At 37.1% G+C, this 20,835-nt stretch overlaps 1 protein-coding gene across 4 annotated transcripts in view; it reads left to right on the top strand.

Moving 5' to 3' along the window:
• Window positions 1-20,835, top strand: part of PTGER3 (prostaglandin E receptor 3) — a 239,154-nt gene that overhangs the window by 209,677 nt on the left and 8,642 nt on the right. Inside the window, exon 2 of one of the 4 annotated variants that reach the window (XM_065911026.1) lies at window positions 10,056-10,810. The exons of 1 other annotated variant lie outside the window; for it this stretch is intronic. In XM_065911026.1, the coding sequence (XP_065767098.1) occupies window positions 10,056-10,076 (21 nt within the window). In that variant the 3' untranslated portion in view covers window positions 10,077-10,810. Of the gene's footprint in view, window positions 1-10,055; window positions 10,811-20,835 lie in introns of those variants that run through there. 2 more of the 4 variants (XM_065910976.1, XM_065910985.1) reach the window with 2 other exon arrangements.

The raw sequence follows: 20,835 nt of genomic DNA on the forward strand, positions 1-20,835 counted from the left end.
CATGGACTTTAATATCTACTGTTCTCGCTAGATAAGTCTACAAATGATAACATATATAGGCATTATGTGTATATGTGCACATGCACATATATAAGATGTGTTCACTGAGATTGTCTGTAAGTCATCACACAGCATTAGCATGAGCACACCTAATACCTAGAGCCTGATTACTATTTACATTCTGTGTTAAAAAGAACTTAGAGTTCTTAAAGAAAAAATGATTCCAGGGCTGTATCAGAGGGGAAAGTTTAATTATAAAGGATATTACCCAGAAAATTGACAAAATTCAAATATGGATAGCAGAGTTAGTAACAGTGCTTATCAATATCAATTTTCCTAATTTTATTAACTGTACCATGGTTATATAAGAGAATGCCCCTTTTTTGAGAATATACTCACTGAACTATTCAGGAGTATATAGTTATCAGTTTCTTCAATTTACTGTCAAATGATTTAGGGGGAAAAAATCATCTATTTAAAGGGAAAGACAGAAACAGAGAGAAAAAGAGAAGGGGAGAGAGAGAGAGAATGATAGGCGTCAATGGGAGTAAATATAAACAACCAATTAATATAAGTAAAAGTTATTTCCTTAACTCTTCTTGTTGCTGTCAATTTGAAGTTACATCAAAGAAAAAGGTTACATTAATGAATATCCTCTTTGGCTTCTTGTGTCAGTCAGTATAAGGCCCAACATTCTTATAAAGTCTCTACATTCTTATGTGTGTTCTCTTTACCTCTCTGATTGCATCTTCTCCATCTCTCGCTCCCTTTTTCAATTCTTTGTTGTCAGATGTCCTTGTTACATGCAGATATTTATCTCCTTTAAGTTTGTGTAGGATCTCATCTCCTCAATTGTACCATCCTACTCTCCATTACACCCTTCCCTTCCACTCCCACATTCTTGATCCCCTTCACTCTGAATTACGTTTTTTTCCCATGGCATGTGTTATGAACATCTGTATGACTTACATGTCTTATTTCTGTCTTGTCTCCACTTTCTGGAATGTAAGTTTCACAGGACAGGAGTTTGCTGCCTTTCCTGACCTATCTTAAGAACCTAGACAGTACAAGACAGTCTATAAATATTTCTTGAATGGAAGAATGGCTGGTATCAGATTGTCAGATTACCTTCAGAAAACATTTACTCTTTGGGATATGAATCCTTAAGAATATTTTTTTCTTTACAGTGCTTAGATCACTGTAGCTAAATGCCTAGTAGGCATTAATATGGTCATGTTAAAAAGTATAGTTTCTAAGTACTTGTTTTTGAAGCATGTAAATAACAATTGGAATAATTTGAGGAGGTTAGAGATATTGCTTAGGGAAGCCATCTGGCTCTCCCAGGAAGGCAGCAAGTTGCTCTGGGTCCCTCTTTCCATTATCTGCTCCTCCACTCTGAAGGTGTGGAAATGAGGAGCTGACTCACACAGATCAAACTCATGAGAAACTGGTGACAAGGCCAACTTAAAGGAAGAGTTGCTGCAGGTATCAGAAAGCTGAATCTTCTGTGCGGCTTACTCTCTTTCTATAAGAAGTTAACATGAAGCCCAACAGATAGGTACAGTCACCTCTTTTTGTGGAACCAGAACAAAAGGAAGGAGTCAGTCAAATTAGGCCAGGTCAATGCTTATATTTTTCTGTTTGAAGACAGACTGTCTTAGGATAAAGTATTGGAAAATCCACTTCCCTGCATAGGGCATTTTCTCACTTTGTGTTGTTGAAGTGAAAAGTATTACTTGTGGGTTTGGAGGACTTCCTCTTTTAAGGTTTCACATTAATAGTCAGGTCACATATTTTTTTCTTTAGCTATGTTAATACATTATCCGAGCCACACTCAAGTCCTATTGTTATTGGTTTCCAAAGAAAATCATGTCCTTCTTTGAAAGATGACTTCCCAGGTTACTGATCTTACCTACTCTGTGCTAAATTTATTATACTAGCTGTTAAGAATTGGGATGAGGTGTAACTCATTTTTACTACAGCTAAATTATTTTTAAAAATTAACAAAAGTTGTTTAATCAAATTAAAAATTGTCTGAACTAAGTTAGACTTTATAAAGTTCTAAAATCTCACTGTCTGGTTACAGACTAAATGAAGTAGATATAATTTCTTCTACTAAGTGAAAGTAAAAGTCCTAGACATTATATATAAAACAAATATCATAACATTGTGAAGGTAGTGAGAAAAGGAAAGACCAGCTATGATCTTGAAACCCTCAAAAGACCATTTAGCAAATTCCCTGAGTTTTCTTTTTGACTTGTATATCCTCATTGGGTATTGCTAGAGAAGCCATAACCCAGAAGAGTCAGTAGGAATTGGTTTAAAAAGAAAAAGAAAGCCCACTCTCTCTAGCAAAGGACAAAGAAAGGGACAGCATGAAGAAAGAAAAACTTTTTTAGACAATAACTACCCTAACACAGAAATACATCATGGAACAAAATGAAGCTCTAGCTCCATTATCCAGTAACTAAAGTCATGTCTGACTCTTTGCGACCCCATGGATTGCAGCACGCCAGGCTTTCTTGTCCCTCACTATCTCCTAGAGTTTGCTTGAACTCATGTCTATTGAGTTGATGATGCCATCCAACCATCTTGTCTTCTGTTGTCCCCGTCAGAGTTCCATTACTATCAGCAAAAGCTGAGATGGGAGCCTGGGCTTCCACCCTTGCCAGGATGTAATAAGGCACTATCAGTGTGGTAGTGGAAGCCCGGTAGAGAAGTGGAACTCTCATCCTCACTCCAGTCAGAAGCCTCTCCCTACAGCGTCAGTGGAGGCCACCGAGGGATTCCCATCTGGCAGCAATGAAGTGATATTGGAGAAGGTTGAGTGGAAAACTTTCACTACCAGCCAGCGCTAAGATAGCTTCCTTCCTGTAGTGTCAGTGGAGGTCAAAACAAGTGAAAGTCAAGTGGGAAGCAGTGACACCCCTTCCATACCCAATGAGGAAACTGTCATGGAGACTGAGCGGGGACCCTGAAATCTCACCTCCATTCAGCAGTAATGAGGCAGCCCTGAGGTATATGGGGACCTGGACCTTTATCCCCTCTGGCAGTAGTGAGGAAGTATCCCCCTCAATGGCACAGTATCAGGGAAGGCAAATACAAGAGATTTAGATGTGGCCTAGAGTCTCACAACATAACACCCAAAATGTCCAGGACAGAATTAAAAAATCACACGTTATCCTCAGAACCAGAAAAATCTCGATTTGAGTGAGTAAAGACATTCAGCAAATGCCAGCACTAATATGACCCAGATGTTGAAATTATGTCACAAGGATTTTGAAGGAGCCATTATGAAAATGTCTCAATGAGCAACTATAAATACACTTGAAACAAATGAAAAAATGGAAAGCATCAGCTCAGAAATGGAAAATATAAAGAAGAGCCAAGTAGAAATTTAAAAACAAAAAATAATTGAAGTAAAAAGCTCAGTGGATGTCTCAGAAGTGGAATGGAGAGGACAACTCTAGAAAATGAAAAACAGAGAAAACAACTTGAAAGCAACAAGAGAGAAATGACACTTTACCTACCAAGTCAAAGACCACTTTGAATGATAATGGATATCTCATCCTCATGGAAGTGAGAAAGAAATGTTACATTTTCAGACAACGAAAGAAAAGAAACATCAACCCCAAATGCTGTATCTGGCTTCCACAAGTAAATCCTGTATATTCTTCTTAATGAATGTTGAGGAAAAAGACATATTCAGATGAATGAAACCCTGAGAGAACTTGTCAACAGCAGAACATAAGCTAAAATAATGATTAAAAGAAGTCTTTGAATAAGAAAGGAAATTATGAAGAAGAAATTGTAGAACATAAGAAGAGACAACTGTCTGTAAACACAAAAGAGCTGCCTTCTCCTCTTAAGCATTCTAAATTTTGTTTAAACAGTTGAAACAAAAAATACAAATTCTATTATGTGACTCTCAATGCCTGTAGAGGAAGGAATTAAAAAATAAAATAAAAGGACTTATACAGAGTCAAGTATAAGTTTGATTTCAATATCAGTAAATCTTTGTGCTTATGGAAGAATTCTATATCTTGACTGTAGTTGTGGCTACAGGAAACTACACATATAGTAAAATAACAGACCTATACACAACATTGTATTAATGTAAATTTCCTGATTTTGCAACTTTTGTAAATCTTCATTTCAAAATAAACAACAAATAATAGCTTCAAACATTTCTTTAATAGGCCATATTCAGAAACATCTTCTGTGAAAAAACATAAAACACACACACTAGGGTAGGTGTAAAATTAGAGCAGATTTCCTGAGTAACTAATTGAAGTTTTCTTGTCTTTTTTTTATAGTTATTTATGGCCTGTTTGATTTGGAGAATGCAATCTTGTTTTGATGCTAATGTTATTATCAATGTCTTCTCTTTTATGTCTTCAATAATTAACCTGTGTAAAAGCTCATGGGTCCAGGCTTGTGGACACAGTGAGGGAAGGAGAGGGTGAGACAAACTGAGAGAGTAGCATTGAAAACTATATATTATCATATGCAAAACAGATAGCTAGTGTAAAACACAGGGAGCTCAACAACAAAGAGGAGTGGGATGGGGGAGGGGTGGGAGGGAGGGAATATATGTACACTTATGGCTGATTCACGTTGTTGTATGGCAGAAACCAACACACTTTAAAGCAACTATCCTTCAATTAAAAATAAATTAAAAAAAAAAAGATTTTAAAAAAGCTCATGGATCATTTTGACTGGGTCATGACTATAGCTGACACCTTTTTAGCATTCCCAGAAGGAAGAAAAGGAAAACTCAAACATTACTCTCAGCTATCAGAGTATAGCAGCAAATACCTTGAAATTCTGAAAGCACCTTTTTTCTTTTTCAGCAAAGTGAAAAAGAACTAGCACAGGAGTCTCAGGATCTATTACTGGCACAAAAAGACAGTGGCATCTAACTGTGACAGACAAATACGTCCAGGCCTTATGCCTTAACTGTGTCTAATTTTCTTATCTACAGGGAAAATCCATCCATATATATAGGATATATTTTCAGAGTTTCTACAAAGTACAGATCACTCCCCTGGATTTGACCCTATCTTCCCCATGAAGTCCTTTTCGAACTATGTGATCTTCTCTACTGGCACAATTGATTTAACTAGTATAGGATTCTCTTTCTTATACTAATTTGAAATTGAGATCCATAGATTCAAACTGGATGAACTTAAGGTCTAATGTTGCCAATTTTCTATATCTATTACTTTTTTCAATTATGAAATATTCCAGACATACAAAAACACCGAATTACTCCTTGTGCTGAGTAAAATGTGTTAACATTTTCTATAGCTTTTCAATTTTTTCTAAAATAATTACTAAAAATTATATATATAAATATATATATATAAGATTAGAGACTAGTACAAGAGATATCTGGTTTCCCTGGTGGCTCAGCTGGTAAAGAACCTACCTGTCAAGGAAAGAGATGCAAGAGACACCAGTTCAATCCCTGGGTCTGGAAGATGCCCTGGAGAAGAAAATGGCAACCCACTCCAGTATTGTTGCCTGGAAAACTCCGTGGACAGAGGAGCCAGGCGGGCTACCTAGATAGAGTCCATGGGGTCGCAAAGAGTCAGACACAGTTGAGCACACATGCCTCAGTTGGGCCACAAGAGATATCAGTCATAAAACAATTACCAAAATTTTGTCATTTTCATTGAATCTGTTTTTTATTTATTTTTTAAAATTGTGGTAAAAACATAGCATAAAATTTACCATCACAACCATTCTTAAGTGCACAATTTTGTAGTGTTAGCCATATTCCTACTGTTATACAATGAATCTCTAGAAGTTTTTTATCTGGTAAAACTGAAACTCTATGCTCTTTGAACAGTTCATTTTTTCCTTCCCCCAACCCCTGGAAACCACAATTCAGCTTTCTGTTTCTATGAGTTTGTCTATTATAAATGCTACATGTAGGTGGAACTATACAGTATTTGTTTTTTTATATCTGGCTAATTTCATTTAGCATGATGTCCTGAAGGTTCATCCATGTTGTAACACATGACAGAATTTCCTTCATGAATAACATTTCAATGTATTATCACAGTTTCATTATATATTCATTGACTGATGGACATCTGGGTTACTTCCGTTTCTTAACTGTTATAAGTATTGCTTCAGTGAACATGAGTGTAGTGTGCAAATTCTTTTTGAAATTGAGTTTTCAATTCTTGTGAATATACGCGCAGAAGTGGAACTGTTGGATCATATGGTAATTATGTTTTTATTTTTTTGAGGATCCTCCATACTGTTTTCCAAAGTGGCTGCATCATTTTACATTCCCATTAACAGTGTACAAAGCTTCCAGGATCTCCAACATTTGTTATTTTTTGCTATAGTGGCCATCTTAATTGAGGAGGTAATATTTTATTGAAGTTTTCATTTTTCTAATGATTAGTCATGTGGAAGTATTTTTTCATGTACTTGTGAGCCATCTGTATGTCTTTTTTTGAAACAATGTCCATTCAAGTCTTTTGCCCATTTTTTAATTTTGTTGCTGTTGTCATCATTGTTAGAGTTCTTTATACATACTGGATATAACTCCTTGTCACATATATGACTTGCAAATATTTTCTCCCACTTGAAGGTTACCTTTCACTCTGTTGGCTATTTCTTTGATGTACAGATGTTTTTAAATTTGATATAGTTTCATTTGTCTAACTTTGTTCCTGTGTTCTTGGTGTCCTACCAAGAAATCATTGCCAAATCCAATGTCATGAAGCTTTTCCCCTGTGTTTTCTTCTAGTAATTTTATGGTTTCAGGTCTTACAGTTAGAACTGTAATCCATATTGAGTTAGTTTTTGGTAAATACTGTAAGGTAAAGGTCTGAACTAATTCTTTTGCAGGTAGATATTCAGTTTTCTCAACATCATTTTTTGAAAAAACTGTTCTTTCTCTCATTGTGTCATCTTGTCACTTTTGTTGAAGATTATTTGACCATATGTGCAAGGGTATGTTTCTGGGTTCTCTATTCTAGCCCATTAATTTAATATGCCTGTTTTTATGCCAGTATCACACTGTTTTGATGACTGTGGCTTTGTATGAAAGTCAAAGTGTTAGTCATTAGTCGTGTCCAACTCTTTATGACCCTGTCTATTGGATTCACTAGGCAAGAATACCGGAGTGGGTAGCCATTCCCTTCTGCAGGGGATCTTCCTGACCCAAGGATCAAATCAGGGTCTTCTGCATTGCAGGCAAATTCTTTACTGTCTGAGCCACCAACTTGACCCATTTTATAAACAGCTTTTCTTTTTTCTTCTTGGTGCATTTTACAGCAAATATCACACAGCATAATTTTACCCCTACATGACTCAGTATGGTTCTAAAATTTATGGGCACTTTCTAACAAAATCACAATATTATTCTCATTCATAATAAAATTGACACTATTTCTTTAGTATCATCTCATACATATCCAGAGTCAAATGTACAAATTGCCTCCAAAATGTGTTTACTGGTTTTCACCTCAGCTGGTCTCAGCCTGCAGTGAATTGAAGCAGAATTTCGATGCCTGCCAGAGACCAAGGTTGGGCAGCGGCAGGGATGAGTGCTGAATCCTAACCTCTAGATCACCAGGGGCGGTGGCCAGGGGCAAGACGCTGGCCTGTCAGCTGTGTAGAAATTAATTTCCATATAGAGACAGAAAGTAACGAAGCAAGTGTTTATTGGGAGAAAAAATGAGTACAGTAAATGTGGATAGACACACAGGCGGGTTCAGAGAGAGTTGCACCCTCTTGGTAGTTTGAATTACTTTTCTGGGGCATTTCTTCCAAGTTTCCTCTGACCGATTATCTTGCTTTGCCTGGTTCTGAGTTCATATTTGGTATATTTCAGGGTCCTCCCATGTGTGCGTGTGCATGTCTTAACCAAGATGGATTCTATCTAAGAGGCTGATGGGTAGCCGCATCACTTACTATTAGGTGACACTCCCCTCTCTTTTGACCTCCAAGGAAACTTTCTGTGCATATGTAGTCAGGGAAATCTCCTTAACTGAAAATGAGGAATATGTGGACTTTCATCTCTCATCTAAGCAGGACCCAGCCTTTTTTCATCCTGCTTTTACGGAGTTTCTGCTATTATGGAGCTTATGTCCACAGGGATAGACTGTTTAGCCTGGGTCCCATCTATCTCTTGCCTCAGTTTGTTTAAATCAAGATGCAAACAAGGTTCCCACTTTAACTTGATTATGTCTGTAAGTTCCTTTACACTCAGAGAAGTGTCTCACCTCTCTTTTCCCCCTCCAGACATGCCTTGTACAAACTGCATTCTTTGTCCTATAAAATGTCTCACGTTCTGGATTTCTCTCTTTACTTCCTGGCTCTGTCATTTAACTTATAAATGAAAATTAACTGGTAACAGACTTTATTTTCTTGGGCTCCAAAATCACTGTGGACAGTGACTGCAGCCATGAAATTAAAAGATGCTTGGTGCTTGGGAGAAAAGCAATGACAAACCTAGGTAGCATATTAAAAAGCAGAGACATTACTTTGTCTACAAAAGTCCATATAGTCAAAGCTATGTTTTTTCCAGTTGTGCAGTCACTCAGTCATGTCCAACTCTTTGTGACCCCATGGACTGCAGCACGCCAGGCTTCCCTGTCCTTCACCATCTCCCAGAGCTTGCTCAAACTCATGTCCATAAAGTCAGTGATGTCATCCAACCATCTTGTCCTCTGTCAAACCCTTCTCCTCCTGCCTTCAATCTTTCCCACCATCAAGATCTTTTTTAATGAGTCAGCTCTTTGCATCAGGTGACCAAAGTACTGGAGCTTCAGCTCCAGCATCAGTCCTTCCAATGAATATTCAGGGTTGGTTTCCTTTAGATTTGACTGGTTGGATATCCTTGCAGTCCAACGGACTCCTGAGAGTCTTTTCCAACCCCATAGTTCAAAAACATCAATTCTTTGGTGCTCAGCCTTCTTTATGGTTCAACTCTCACTTCCATACATGACTACTGGAAAAACCATAGCTTTGATTATATGGACCTTTGTCAGCAAAGTAATGTTTCTGCTTTTTAATATGCTGTCTAGGTTGGTTATAGCTTTTCTTCCAAGGAGCAAATGTCTTTTAATTTCATGGCTGTAGTCACCATCTGCAGTGATTTTGGAGCCCAAGAAAATAAAGTCTGTCACCAGTTAACTTCCATTTATAAGTTAAATGACAAAGTAAAGAAGTAAAGAGAGAAATCCAGAATGTGAAAACTGGACAATCTAAAAGGCTGAACACCCAAGAGTTCATGCCGTCGAACTGTGATGCTGGAGAAGACTCTTGAGAGTCCCTTGGACTGCAAGGAGATCAAACCAGTCAATCCTAAAGAAAATCAATCCTGAATATTCCTTGGAAGGACTGATACTGAAGCTGAAGCTCCAATAGTCTGGCCACCTGATGGGAAAAACTGACTCATTGGAAAAGACTCTGATGCTGGGAAAGACTGAAGGCAGGAGAAAAAAGGGACGATAAAGGATGAAATGGTTGGATGGCATCACTGGTTGAATGAACATGAGTTTGAGCAGACTCTGGGAGATGGTGAAGGACATTTGGGGCCATGCTGCAGTGCATGGGGTCGCAAAGAGTCAGACAGGAAAGCAACTGAACAACAACTGGTGACTTAATTATATGGTCATTTAATTACAAATTGAAATGAGCTCAGAACTTTGATTTTGTAATGCTTGCATGCCATTGTTTAGATTCATTTGCAAATTGCAAACCCTGGGGTTTTTCCATTTCACTGCTCATTCTCAGATCTGCTTCCAGGTTTCTACCCAAAATACACAGGGTTCTCTTTCCTCAGAAGTGGATATTTATTGACAAATCATTTCAACCTGGAATTTGTGGGGTATCAAGCTGTCCCCATTCATTTCTCACTATTCCTGCCACTGAACTTTGATCGTGTTATTGTTCTACTGCTGTAGGTGATTTATCATTTGTATTCATACTCTGAAGTTTATGGAAATGTCTTACCTTCTAGTTTTATTTTGATACTGTCAACAGGTTTCTCATTTTCTATCCTAATTGATTCATTTATTTTTCAGGAGGAATTTTTGGGAGGTTAAAAACCAATCTTGCTGTCAAGATCACATTATTGGAAGTTCTTCAACTTTCTTTTTGTTAAAGAAAGAAAATACTACAATAACACCACACATCCCAACCCATTCCATTTTCTCTGCTATACCCATTTCCAAAGGTAACCCCATCCAGAGGTTGCTGTGTCCTAGTACTATGCATGCTTTGTACTTTTACTACACGTATATGCATCCATTAAATATGTATATTTTTCTGTGAGTTTAAAATATCTACATATCTGTTTTCATATTATATGTATGATTTGCTACTTGGCTTTCTTTTCTCAAAGTTGTATTTCTTGATATTTATCCATATTGAAACATGAAGCTCTAAATTGTTATTTTAACTGCTGTAGTGTATACTATAGTTTGAAGAAAACATAATTTGTCAGTCCCCTGCCAAGGGAAAATTATTTCATTTCACTGAAAAAAAATCATCTGTATACATGTTTACTTGTGCACATATGTGTGAGTTTCTCTAAGATAGATACCTAAGGGTGAAAGTGCTGGATTAATGAGCACATGCATTTTCTATGCTCGCATTTATGAAGATGTCCCTCATGTGTGTCCATACTGATGTTTGTGATATTTTAATTTTTCACATCCTTGTAGGTATGAAATGATATCTTATGGCTAATTTATTTTACATTTTCCTGATCAAGATGTGAGGTTGAGAATCTTTCCAAATCTTATTGATACTTTAGTTTTCTTCCATGATGTCTGGCAATAAAATTGACAGTTTTGCCTGAGTTATGTGTCAGTTTCTTAATGGCTTGTGAGAGTTTTTAAAATATGTTCTGGATAATGATGCTTTTTTAGTGTTTTTATTGAATACAGCAGATTATTCTAAAGTCTTCTGTGTATCCTCTCTCTCTTTGTAACTCTACCTGTGCTGCTATCTTTGTCTTTATCTCAAAAACCCCTTCTCTCCCTACAGCTCAGACTCTGCCCATGGAAACATCTTTGAAAGCAGAGAGCATAATAACTTTTTCATTTTCCCAGATCTCCATCTCTAAACTCCTGTCACTTCCAGGACCATCACTTAAATTTCTTAATGGAACATCCTTTCTTTCTGAAGCACTGACTCTCATGCAAACAGATGTAAGAGCAGAAGTATTCTGCCTTTATGACAACCTAATTGTCAAGATCATATTCTTTATTAGTGACAAATAGTGTTTTTCCTTTTTCCTGCATGTCTCTTATGCTTTTCCTCTTTCTGGACCTTTCCTATTCCATGTCTTTATCAGAATCTTGCAAGTCTGGTAAATGCAGTAAACAAAAATGTTAGGTGTGTGATAAATTATGATAGGGATGATATGAAAAAGAAATTCTATGTACAGAACAGAATTTTGGACTCTGTGGGAGAAGTCGAGGGTGGGATGTTTTGAGAGAACAGCATCAAAACGTGTATATTATCTAGGGTGAAACAGATCACCAGCCCAGGCTGGGTGCATGAGACAAGTGCTCGGGCCTGGTGCACTGGGAAGACCCGGAGGAGTCGGGTAGAGAGGCAGGTGGGAGGGGGGATCGGGATGGGGAATACGTGTAACTCTATGGCTGATTCGTGTCAACGTACGACAAAAACCACTACAATATTGTAAAGTAATTAGCCTCCAACTAATAAAAATAAATGGAAAAAAAAAGAAAATAAAAAAATGAAATTCTAATTATTTTATATACACAGACCATGTAATGATATGAGAATTTCATATTATTGCAAAATTAAACAGTTGAGGTGACAATGTCAATATTGAAATGGGTTGATGTCATAATGAGTCTGGAAAAAAATAAGTTTCTAAGATATACCAGATCATATTATCACATTGTCTCCATACACAATACTGATAATGCATAAATTCCTCTAGAAGATTCCATAAGCTTGTAAGTCTGAGCAAGGCTGTTTTAAATACTGACATCTAGTTAAAATATACAGATCAAAGACTTTCTTTGTTTTCTTTCACTTTTCTTTTTGTTTGGCTCTTCTCTTAATATAAACTAGAGAAATAAAGGCATGTGTAAATGCTTAGTTAATAATTTGGATCACAATTTAAACTTTTCATTATTTTTCATTTTATTTTTAAACATAGACATCTTTTTCATTTCATGAATAAAGCCTCCAATTTTGTTTTATTCTTACTGAAGTTCTTAAAGAAGTAATATTTTAACATTTGAGAATATAAGACCAAAGATGATGATAACATTCAACTGTTACTGTATTTCATAATCTAGAACAATTTTCTTTTTATAGGCAAATGCATGGAACAGTCAGGAGGGTGGATTACAATAATATTTGTGGAAGAAACAACCGACTTGAGATAATGCATCCAGTCCAAGTTTGAATCCAATATGATTTTTTAATCTAAAGCAGAGCTATAGTCTAAAAGCAATGTTTGAATTCTGAATGACTCAGATTTAGACAGAAAAAATACTAGCGTGTGATGTTTAAGAGTGTCAAAAATGTGAGTGATTTTATTTGAAAAATGACAAACATTTTTCAGAATTCCAGGCCTCCTAGTTATTTTAATAGAAATATGTTGGAGGAAGGCTTAAAAACTCTCTTGTTTTCATTAACTTATACTTGCACCATGTGGGAATTCGCTTTGGAAATTTAAATTCTTATTCAGTTCAAAAAGTGAAGCCCTAGATTAGGGTTTTTCTCAATGCACAATGCAAAAAGCTAATAATTCTATTTGAAAAAATCATTATTATTTAATAACAATATTAACTTATTAATATAATAATCACTATTATTAAAATTCATTATTATTATTTTTTTCATTCTGTTCAGCTTTGTGCTTCATCTGTCCCAAAGTTTTTTGTTCATTTTAATGATAAAGGTAGTATTTATACTAGCTTCAGGTTGTAAATTTTACCCTAAATTCTCAATCCCTGATATACAATTGAAACCATTCTCATGAACGGTCAGTATAAGAAGGGGCAGGCAAGCTTCATACTTCATAACTTTTTCCAAAAGCTTTTATTTCCAAGTAAATTTGGTCTACTTTTATCTGCTATTAGTTTAGCACCATGAGCTTAATATCATTTATTTAACCAGCCAGTTCATAAATATTTGTATTAAGTCCTTGTATATACTAGGCAATAATTTACTTATGACTCAAGTTTTGAATTCTTTCTTCCTTAAATTAACAAAATTTAGAACTTGTGTTTTTATCCTCAAATATTCTAATAATTTATCTCTTAAAAAAACAAACGATCCTATACTAACGAGATGACTAAAATTCCTAACAACTGTCATTGTTGTCTGACCATACTTCTTAGAACTATAATAAGTGGCAGTTTTTCTAGTTGTGACACTTCACACACATCAGTTATCCTTGTGAAAACCCTACAGACTCTTACTGAGAAATAGCAGTGCCTCCTCCAACATTCCCGAAGGAGTATAGCCTGTGACTTTGCAGTAGACGCTAGGACAGACAGCAGTGCCAAGAACAAACACCAGTGCCTGCCAGTAGGCAGGTGGGCCCATGTTCTGGAAGGTTCTGGGAGAGAGAAGTCATTGAGTAGAAAATAAGATAATCTACGTTTCCTCCCAATCCAGCCAAGACTGCTCAATAGGTCCACAAACAGAAAAGAAACCGAAATCAATATTTATTTAGCTCCTCCAATGTCTGAGTACCAACTTGGACCAATACTGATAAATTTTAGGGCTTAAAAGCCACATGACCTGGGACAAAAATGTCTCAGCACTGTAGTTTTCTCATCTATAAAATGAAGACAACAACATATATTTTTCAGAATTCTCTACCATAATTCAATGCATTTGTTCTAACAAAGTGCTTAGAATAGTGTCTGGCCCAAAGTGAGCATTCCATAAATATTTGCGACTATTATTGTATTATCATTGCTGCTGTCATTAATAAAAGCGGTCACACACCAATAGGATGTGTTACAGCAGAACTTCAACAAACATCCTGTTGATTTAGCTATTCTGATCATTTGGGACATGAAATCTTCATCAGAATTATGTGCAAGATCTTATTAAGCTCAGGTACTTCTCTGGAACAACACCAGTAGGTTTTATTGTTTTTCCCTGTAGGGTAAGTCTTCCTATTAAATCTAATCATGGCTCATGAGGAGCCAGAGGTTTATAAACAGTGCTTTTTAGATGCCCAGGAGTTTCAAAGGGGGCCTTGATCTGTGGTCATCTTGAGGTGTCAAAATGGGCATGCTTTCCTCCCCAAATGACTCATGTCTTCTACCTGGAGACAGGGTTGCTTATGACCTTGACAATTTTAGCCCAGCTGACTGCTCCCAGTAGCTCCATGCTGGGAAGAGGAAGCTGGTGTTATCAGATGACTGCTCAGGAATGTGACCCAAAGGGGACCTTAACTGCGGCAAAGAGACTGGTCATATAGATCTCTTTGGCGGTTGTTTTACAGTGACTGCAACTCTTGATGTCTATGAGCAATACTGAGGTCACCTTCAACAGTTTCTCTTCCTGTAAACAAGGCAAGGAAATAAGGAAATAAGCAAATGAGTGACAAAAAGTGGGAGTCACCATCATTTCCGATCCCATTAGCCAATATGACACTATGTGCTAGCCCTGGACCTGGGTTTTAGTAACCCTTAGATATTTTTGGCTGCTTTGTTTAAAAACTGAACTTGAAAGCCATGAATACTAGTGAGGTTGGATGGTGTAGCTGAGAGATTTCAGGATTTGAAAGGATCAAATCTCAGCCCCATTACTTAATAGCTTTGTAGCCTTGGTCTTATAACCTGCCTATGTGTTATCACCCTAATTTGTAAAATGGTGATTATAATAATGACCTCAATAGATTTATGAAAGTGAAGTGAAGTGAAGTGAAAGTCACTCAGTCGTGTCCAACTCTTTGTGACCCCATGGACTATATACAGTTCTTGGAATTCTGCATGGAATTCTGCAGGCCAGAATACTGGAGTGGGTAGCTGCTTCCTTCTCCAAGGGATCTTCCCAATCCAGGGATCAAACCCAGGTTTCCCGCATTGTATGTGGCTTCTTTGCCAGCTGAGCCACAAGGGAAGCCCAGATTTATGCAAAGTTGAAATTAAAAAGCATAAGGTCTGTACTCAGGAGTTATTGGTTCCTTTTTCATTATGTTGTAAGATAATTGCAACCAATCCTTCCATCCACAGGATTTTGTCGAGTGTTAGAAGAAGACATTCACATATTCACGTTGGGGTCTATCACTCCATCCACTCTAACCATCCTTATTGTTCAAACATAGTATACATTCTCCTGATTGAGGGCAATGAATTCAGCTGTCCTCCCTCCCTGAATGTCTTTTCTCTCAGCTATGTGTATGGGCTGACTTTTTTAATCTTCTTCAACTGTGCTCAAACATCTTCTCACTGTGGCTTATCTTCATCACCTCATTTAAAACCACAACCTCTAAATTATTCCTCACTGCCCCCTCCTGACTCTATTACCAATTCTCCCAACCAGGCTCCTTTCATTTTTTAAGTACATTTATCACAGTATTCTTGCCTGGAGAACCCCACAGAGCCTGGCGTTCCACAATCCATGGGGTCACAAGGAGTCAGACACAACTCAGCAACTGAACAGCTGCAGTAGCACTCTGTAAAATCTAATTTTTATTATGTTTATTGTTTATTCTCTGCCTTCCCCTACTAGAATGCATAACCTACAAAAGCTAAAATCTTTATTTAAATCACTGATGCAGCCCAACATTTGATCTATCCCAATGTTTCCATGTGCATAGTTAGGGCACAGTGTAAGTATTTTTGGATGAAGGCACCCAAGCATTTCAGACTAATCAAACCATAGAACTGACTCAGGGATGAGCTGGGCCCTGAATTGCCATGCTTTTATCACCACATTCCGAGAGCCTGGAGTGTAAGAAGGATGAAATGTATAATGGAATGGATGAAAAAGTCAGTTCAAATATAATGCAGCTCCCCAAGAGGGCTGGGACTTACTCAGGCTTAAGGAAAATCCATTATCATTATTCTCTTCTTTCTGAACCTGACAACCAAACCAAACATACTGGCTTAGGATTTTTTTTTCTATATTTGACTTATGTCATATAAGCAGAAGGTCAAGAAAATGTGGAGACGATTAACTACAGCCCCCAAATTTTGATATAATCATGGTGAATATTTGTGTTCACTGAGTCATTAAGTTTGAATGTTGACATTTAAATTAACACTCAGTTCAGTTCAATTCAGTCGCTCAGTCATGTCCAACTCTTTGCGACCCCCATGAACCACAGCACTCCAGGGCTCCCTGTCCATCACCAACTCCCAGAGTCCACCCAAACCCATGTCCACTGAGTCTGTGATGTCATCCAACCATCTCATCCTCTGTTGGTCCCTTCTCCTCCTGCCCTCAATCTTTCCCAGTATCAGGGTTTTTCAAATGAGTCAACTCTTTGCATCATGTGGCCAAAGTATTGGAGTTTCAGCTTCAACATCCGTCCTTCCAATGGACACCGAGGACTGATCTCCTTTAGGATTGACTAGTTGGATCTCCTTGCAGCCCAAGGGACTCTCAAGAGTCTTCTCCAACACCACAGTTCAAAAGCATCAATTCTTCAGCACTCAGCTTTCTTTATAGTCCAACTCTCACATCCGTACATGACCACTGGAAAAACCATAGCCTTGACTAGATGGAACTTTGTTGGCAAAGTAATGTCTCTGCTTTTTAATATGCTATCTAGGTTGGTCATAATTTTCCTTCCAAGGAGTAAGAAGTAGAATAATGTAAATCATTTTGTAATAAAAGAGTAATACAATGAGATAATCAGTTGTTAGTTCCCTATTGCTAACCATGTCATTTGAGCTTGGTTGATCAGAACATTGGTACCTGTTCCAGTAAAGTGATCGACCTACCTCACCCCAGGGAAGAGACACAATTGATTAAGCCCCTCTTAAGAATCTATACTTCGTTCTTAGACTTTTATGCCCTATAAGTATTAAGAACGTATCACCTAATACAACTTTAAGGAAGTGTAACACTCTCTTAAAATTTAACAGGTGACAACACGCTCAGAGAATTTCTATAGAGTCAAATTCAAAATGAAGAATAGCTATACTTGAGTTACTAGGAGGAATGCAAATCATTAGACATAAGATAAAGAGAAATGCATGTTATAAATAAAGAAAAGAATTTTTATAGAAATCATAGAAAATTTTTTTCAAGAGAGATGAAATTCAGCTGTACTCTATTATCACCTGACCTTTCCCTCCCTCTACTTTTAGCAATAAGATGACGATCTTCCCCATGAGCTCTCTCTATAATGGATAACTTAAGATATATTAATCTTATTATATACAACTGCTATACTCAATCATCTGTACTTAAAGTATTAATCATGCAAAGGTTTTATGTGATGCTACCATCTGATCTTGCCTCATAACAATGCATTTAGCAATTAAGTAAGCCTTTTTGTTGTCTCTGGATACTAACACATTTAAGGATTTCATAGGCTGAATTGAAGATGCCCTAGGGAAAAACTGAATCTGCATATATTCTAACCTCGTCACTAACATAGTTATTCACTTATCAGTTCACACAGGGTTAAAGAAATATGCAATAATTCTCTGGAACAATTTGAGGACAAAGGTGTAAATCAGTCATTACAGTAAATAATGTATGTCCTCAAAACTGTGTTTTAATGTGTGCAATAGCTGTTACGTGCTCAAAACTCAAAGACTGTATTTTAAAGTTATGGCTCCCAGGTGGCAGATAAAGCCACCAGCTTATTCATGATTCATTCTAACCTCTTTCCATAAGACTGCAACTGGGAACATGAACAGGGAATAAGGAAGCTGACCCAGACTGTATCACTGTAGATTATTCAGCGGAAAATATTTCATAAAAGCCTCTAGAGATCAAGAAGAAATCAAAATATAAGACCATAAGCCCAGTAGTATATTGTGAAAGCATGGCTAAGCAAAGATGGGGTGATCCTATATAGAGGTTCTATGTCAATCAAAAGAGATGAAAAGCTACCTGCTTCTAAGAGTCTGATGAGGTAAATATCACAGAATGAGAAATGTATTGAATGGTTAGTGCTAGCTTTTGAGGACAAGTAAGACAACCCCAGCAATTTTACAAAAGATATAAACGGGTTCAGGGAAATCATATAATGTGTTCTTAATCCACAATTAGTTGATACCAAAGAATATGCCAGAAAAACAGAATATAGTATCTTTGCCATTAAATTATATTTGTCTTATTAGGTTCAACTAATAATTTGGGTGTTAGGTGGGTTGATACCAAGTAATTAATAGGTGAATTTTTTATGCTACTTTGTCATTGCCTTTGCTTGGAATAGTAATGATTATGATGTCATTTTTATTTCAATCAGAGCATTACTGTTTCCAGGCATATATTCTTCTGCATAGACTCAGGTATTTGTACAAACAGGTTACAAAACAGAGTCCCCAGGGCCTCTTCCTGTTCAGCTACTTTGATTTCTATCCTCAATTAACCACAGGGAGGTAAGTACCCAGCCCTGAGAAAGAAGCCAACCAAGGGCCCACCATCACCAGTGTGATTTTAGACACTGAACACTGGCACAGAATTAAATTCAATCACTTGGAGAAGCAGTGAAAATATGGATCCAGATTACTAGTCACCTACTAGTCACCAAACGCATGGTTCTGGTCACACAGTGAAAACTCACAAACTGTAAAGTCACAGTTGAGACTGCTGCAGCCAATTAATCAACAACACCCAGACAGTCACGGCCAAGAGTCATCCAGCAGTCAACTCTTACCCAAGGCCTTAGAGGTCATTAATGGCTGACCCAGACAAGAACCAAACTTTCTTCATGTAAGAACAGGACTCTTTCCAGCCATTCTTTAATCATGAGAATTGTGGTGCTCTGAAAGAGATTTTTTTGTACATATTTTATATCTTTATATGAAAATATATAATATTACTTGCTTAAAAATATTGTATATATTTTTCTGAGTTCTAGGTAGCCCACCAGGCTCCTCAGTCCATGGAATTCTCCAAGCAAGAATACTGGAGTGGCTAACCATTCCTTTCTCCAGGAGATTTTCCCTGCCTAGGGATCGAATCCACATCTCTTGCATCTCCTGCATTGCAGACAGATTCTTCACCATCTGAGCCACCATGAAAGCTCCAAAATTGGTTTAAACTAGATCATTTTTGTGTGCTCAGTCATGCCCAACTCTTTGCAACCGCATAAACTGTAGCCCACCAGGCTCCTCTTGCATGGAATTTCCTTGACAAGAATACTGACGTGGGTTGCCATTTTTTTCTCCAGGGGATCTTTCTGACCCAGGGATCAAACTTGTGTCTCTTGCATCTCTTGCACTGGCAGGCAGATTCTTTACCACTTGTGCCACCTGAGATACTACTCATATTTGAATAAACTTGCACTATGAACTCTGGTTGAAATTTCAAAGACCTTGGTTTACTTTGAAACTGTAAGCTATTTACAAATCTTAAAAGTCCTGAGCTAGACTTTCTTTTGTTTGTTTACTTAAGAGGACAAATAGCCCTAAACCTCAAGCTGTTAATGCTGAGGATATAAATCAAGGTCATAGAAAATACATGACCACAACTTCAGTCAGTAGCAAATTTTATATGCTGGAGTGGCTGAAAAGCTTAAAAGTAAATATAAGGCAAGAAAGAGAGAGGATAAGAAAGAAGAAAAGTTGAGGAGATAAATTTTTCCTGTAAAGCTCCTCTGAATTACCCTTTTTTTTTTTTTTAAATGACAGATGCTGACTTATATAGGTAAGCCAGAATGACTGAGTTAATCTTTCAAAAAACTGTTTATGTATTCAGATGCTATTTTTTACCCTCAGAAGAGCAGTTTGAAGCACTTAGCACTCAACCAGGAGGTGGTTTTGCTGAAAGGTACATACTTTCTTCACATTTGCATACATCCTGGATTGTGGTCCCAGCTACAGTTCCAGAGTGCCTTTCACTCAGGATATTTTCACCCATCTGTACTGTTTATAGCATCATAAAAAGATTTACAAGATGTACTCTCCTGGCTGTGTCAAGACTTATTGGAAGATCCAACTCAGCAGACTGAAAACGGTAGCTTCTTTTTTTTGTTTGTTTTTATTTTCTGTTGCATAACCACAGGCAACTCAGACAGAATGAACTTGCTGGTTGTTCCTATAGGACTTTTAGTATTCCCATTTAAAATAGAACACATTTAAGAGTAAGACCACTTCAAAATGGCTGTAATCTAGCTGGTTGAACAGAAGGCCTTTAATCCACCTAAATCAATGCACATCAGTGGTTTCTGAGCTCAAATTCCAAGCAACTGGAAAATGTATACATGACAAGTCAGTGACCAGAAACAATTCTGGGAGAACTGATTACTGCAGTGATAGCTGTGATAAATACAAGAGCTCTTAGGGAAAAGGTTTCAAAGTCTTATAAAACCACTAATGATATAATGATATTTTGTTTTGTTTAATTACCAGTCATAATGCAATGTAATTAAACCCAGTGGCAGGAGGATAACAGTACCAAGATACAGAAAATTAGGTTAATCACACCACATGTAAGATATATTTAGGCACCACATAAATCTTCTGACAGGAAGGAACTAAGCATTTTTCTTACATTTATCAGAATAAAAAGTTCAAAGTTTCTATATTTTCAGCAATAGGATAAACTGCCAATGACAGTGTTTCTAAACATTGGATACTAACATTAACTCACCTTTACAGAATTGGATTTGAAACTCTAAGCATTATTTCCTCTAGTTCAGATGCTTAAGAGAAACTCTGGGTG

The sequence above is a fragment of the Muntiacus reevesi genome, chromosome 1, assembly GCF_963930625.1.
Source record: "Muntiacus reevesi chromosome 1, mMunRee1.1, whole genome shotgun sequence".
NCBI lineage: Eukaryota > Metazoa > Chordata > Mammalia > Artiodactyla > Cervidae > Muntiacus > Muntiacus reevesi.